A 4486-nucleotide genomic window follows, 5' to 3' on the forward strand; every position below is an offset into this window, starting at 1 on the left:
GTTAGAGGAAACATCGGTGCTCCTCTTCTTGAGGACCTGGCTGTTTAATTTGGTCGATTTATGTTGCGCTTCACTCGAGCTTCTTTTTTTGTTCCTTCGAAACATAACATTAGAACTACTGTTTCTTTTTATGACCCTGTTGAAAGCAACCTCCCCAGAATTGTTGTTGTTCTTTTTGCTGGCGTCGGAAGCGAAGACGAAGGAAGATTTTGCAGAAAGTGTTGGCACGGGACTCGTGATGTTTATCAAGTTGTTCTGCGTGCTAACGTCAACTGCATCAGCATTTTCATCGGGCTGTAAACTCTCCTTCCCATCGATAAATCTGGCCTTGTGGATGGCTGGCAAGCAAGTGTAAACGTTCGTGCAAGTGGCAAGCTTCTTCAAGTGTGGAATCAGTTTGAGAAGTTCCCTGTCTTTCATGTCACCGAACCAGGACTTTATGGGAATCTTCAAAGTGGTTGTTCTCAATTAACTCCGTTTTGTAACGAAATTATTTTCTGACGAATAAAAACCTAACAAACAGCTTACAAAAATACACTACCGCCGCTAATACTACTACCTCTACAGCTACCACTACTACCAATAATAATGCTACTGCTACAACAACCACAATTAAACAATAAAAAGACGCAAAAAATGAACAACACCAAACAACAACAAAGCCGTCACATGCAGATACACATGAAGCATTCGATTCATTGAAGAGATTGGAAATGAAAAAAACTGGAAGCCATCATGTAGCAGCACTGTGAGTGGAACTTGCTGCTGGGAAAGTCGACATGGAAACAACTTTTTGTTGCAGACAATTATTTGTTTTATTATTTTTATGTGGATTTTTGAAATTTGTAGAAAAAAGGCATTGCCTGTGCCGATTGATGTAGCAAACATGCATTTGCTCACTGCACAATCAGCTTGTTTCTGCGCTATGTTGGAAGGCGCTCGTTGGTGTTTCATGACAGGTGCGCCTCTGGTACCAGCATTGTACGCAATAGTTGATGAGTTGATTAACAAACACAGTGGCGAGTTCTTGTAACAGCGGTATGAACCGGATATCTACAATTAAAACAAAATTTACAGATTAAGCTTGCTTCAATTGGGCTCCAACAGAATAAAAGAACTTATGCAACGTGCGTCATTGAACGACTGACACGAAGTAGCAGTACTGCAGCTCCTTCAATCAATTTATATTTAGCCTAAGAACAAGGGTCAAGCATCATAATTTATACGGCTGTCCATATAAACAACATTTACCACTTGAACGCACTGACAACAAGACCAATAGATAGGCATCGTGGCCAAAGCTGTAGTATAAAATGGAAAATGTTATGCCACAGATGTCTTCGATTGACATCTGCGTTTATCGTTTATCAATCCAATAGGTCTAAATGAAAAAAGTTAAAATCAATCACTCACTGCTATTTGTGGTGTATCAATATAATGGCATATTTTGGGAAGACACAATGCATTATAGATTAACCGATTACAAAAAAGTGGAATGTTCTTCATTCGTCCTCGCGATTACTTTTATTTTCCATAACTTTTTATCCTGCTGCTGCCACTTCATTTATTACCTTAGTTACATGGGGTAGTTCGGTGCCTTTCAAATCACAACACAACACAATACAACACAGCGCCATTACTGCCATGCATGCAACACAAAAACGTGGGAGAAACCAACCACACCTACGCACCCCATTATTGGGCTGGTTCATGTAGGACGTCGGTGAGTTGTCCAGCAGGGCCAGCCTGTCCAGTGGCCGACCGAGACTCTGCAGGTCCTTGATGTAGATGCCCTTCTTGAATATGCAGGCCTCTCTGAACAGGCGGTGCTGAAAGACTTTGTTCCTGTCCAGTAGGTTGGTCAGTGGATCGGCGTACTGTTGATGTGCGTGTCATCAACAAACAGCTATGACTACAATACTCTGCTGTATTTGTTCTACTGTATAACAGCATTAATAGTAGTAGTAGAAGTATCAGCGACAGTAGTTGGTATTAGCAGTAGTAGTAGTATCAGGAGTAGTTGTAGTAGTAGTGCCAGCAGTAGTTGTAGTAGTAGTAGTAGCAGTAGTAGTAATAGTAGTAGCAGTAGTAGTATCAGTAGTTGTGGTAGTAGTAGTAGTACCAGCAGTAGTAATAGTAGTTGTAGTAGTAGTAGTAGTAATAGCAGTAGTAGTAGTAGTAGTAGTAATAGTAGTAGTAGTAGTAGTAGTAGTTGTTGTTGTTGTTGTTGTAGTAGTAGCAGTAGTTAGTAGTAGAAGTATCGGTAGTAGTAGTAGTAATAGTAGTAAAAGTAGCAGCAGTAGTAGTTGTAGCAGTAGTAGAAGTAGTAGCAGTAGTAGAAGTAGCAGTAGTAGAAGTTAGTAGAAGTAGCAAAAAACGCCGTGGTAATAGTAGTAGTACTATTGATAAAGTAACGGCAACCTTGGATAGACTGGCGGTGAAGAGTATGCATTCGAACAGTCCTCCGATCTCATCAATGAACAGCTCTGCATACGGTCGCTTCAAAACGTACACCTGCATTCGCACATTGTGTGTTTGTGTGTGTGTGTATTATATATTGTATGTGTGTGTGTGTGTGTGTGTGTGTGTGTGTGTGTGTGTGCGTCCTATGTACATCACATCCAGACGTTTAGTAATACAAATCAAAATTATTTCATTAGCTAAGCCGGTTTCATTAGCTGATTCAGTCCAGAAAACAAGAATTGTAGGGAGGTTGTTGCGTGTCTCGTTATCCTAAGCATGCTCTCTCTTTCTCTCTCTCTCTTTCTTTCTTTCTCTCACACACACGCATCACATACACAACTTAAAATGTGTTTATTGAGGATATGTCGTTGTTCTCCATCAACCAAAACAAGACTCTATTAAAAATACTTGACGGTACTCAATCGAAATTCATTCATTCATTCGTTCATTTAATCATTCATTCATTCATTCATTCGTTCGTTCGTTCGTTCATTCATTCATGAAGCACTTCAATTAACCTAATAAACTTCAATGATAATAATAATAACAATAATAATAATAATAGCAATAAAAAAAACCATTAACTTACAGAATAAACTCGTGAGTCAATCTCGACTGGTATGATGTAATCAGGATTCGTTATTACCTGGTTGGTTGGTTGGATGGTTGGTTGACTGGTTTTTTGTTGGTTGGTTGGTTTGTTGGTTTGTTGGTTGGCCGGTTGGTTTGTTTGTTGGTTGGCTGGTTGGTTGGATGGTTGGTTGGATGGTTGGTTGGCTGGTTGGTTTGTTTGTTGGTTGGTTTGTTGGTTGGTTTGTTTGTTGGTTTATTGGTTGGCTGGTTGGTTGGTTTGTTTGTTTGTTGGTTGGTTTGTTGGTTGGTTAACTGGTTGGTTGACTGGTTGGTTGGTTGGTTGGATGGTTGGTTGACTGGTTTGTTTGTTTGTTGGTTGGTTGGTTGACTGGCTGGCTGGATGGTTGGTTGGCTGGTTGGTTTGTTTGTTGGTTGGTTTGTTTGTTGGTTGGTTTGTTTGTTGGTTGGTTTGTTGGTTGACTGGTTGGTTGGTTGGTTGACTGGTTGGTTGGTTGACTGGTTGGTTTGTTGGCAGGTTGGTTGGTTGATAAACAGTTTAGTTGATTGATTGGTTAAATGGTTAGTCAGATGATAGCTGCTTGCTTGGCCATCCAGCAGATGATGATGGCAGATGTACAGTACATAACATTATTTTGTTATAAGTTCATAACCTCCATCAATATTTCAATATATTTCCTCTGTTATGTCATAATCATTAATACGTTTTCATCATCATCATCACCACCATCATCATCATCACCATCATCATCAACATCCCGTCATCAGCATGCTTCAAGTGCTCTGCATGCATTCCTCTGATGATTTGTTAAAATTTGGATGACGATTTGTCTTGTAAACTGACTTGCTTGCAATGGGAAGAAGAGTAAAGGAAATGTTTGGAAATGTTTGGGAATGTTATCGAAATTAAAACTGTTGAGCAAATGATGAAGGTAATGTTGAAGCAAAAAAATAAAAAAATAGACAGGGCAAAACATCAAGTGAGGCACGGAACACTCTGGCGACCCTTTCACCATTCAAACTGACCAGTGACCAACTGATGACACCCTCATCACGAAAGATTTGACACAAACCTTGAAAGTGCTGTGGACGAGAGTTTCATCGAGGTCAACAACCAGGCAGACCCTGTCGGCGAACTGCTGCGTCGGACCCGCGACGATCCCTTCCGCAACGGCTGTCTGATGGTGAGTTGGTGATGGTGTGTGTGTGTGTGTGGTTGGTGATGGTGAAACAGTGGAACAAATAATGCAACCATTGATGGCTTTCTAAATATTCCCAATGATCCTATCATCACAAAAATGAAAGGCTTTTATCATTTAAGAACTATTCCAAATTTCAAATTAAAACGAAGGACAAAAAATTAGTGAGTCAATAATCTATTTCTTGCAGAGATCCAAGATGAAACGAAGAGGACCAACGGGCAGTTTTTTGA

General features: G+C 40.1%; 1 protein-coding gene across 1 annotated transcript; it reads right to left on the minus strand.

The window, feature by feature from the left end:
* Nucleotides 1-342: 342 nt before the first annotated feature.
* Nucleotides 343-4181, minus strand: HELRODRAFT_122772 (hypothetical protein; the record flags this gene model as incomplete). The annotated part of the gene is made up of 5 exons (XM_009030807.1): nt 343-447; nt 1692-1877; nt 2422-2514; nt 3053-3109; nt 4128-4181. Coding segments are annotated over 5 exons (495 nt in total), but the record flags the coding sequence as incomplete, so codon positions are not given.
* Between the last annotated feature and the right edge of the window lie 305 nt (nt 4182-4486).

The sequence above is a fragment of the Helobdella robusta genome (genome assembly GCF_000326865.2).
Source record: "Helobdella robusta unplaced genomic scaffold HELROscaffold_7, whole genome shotgun sequence".
NCBI classification, from domain to species: domain Eukaryota; kingdom Metazoa; phylum Annelida; class Clitellata; order Rhynchobdellida; family Glossiphoniidae; genus Helobdella; species Helobdella robusta.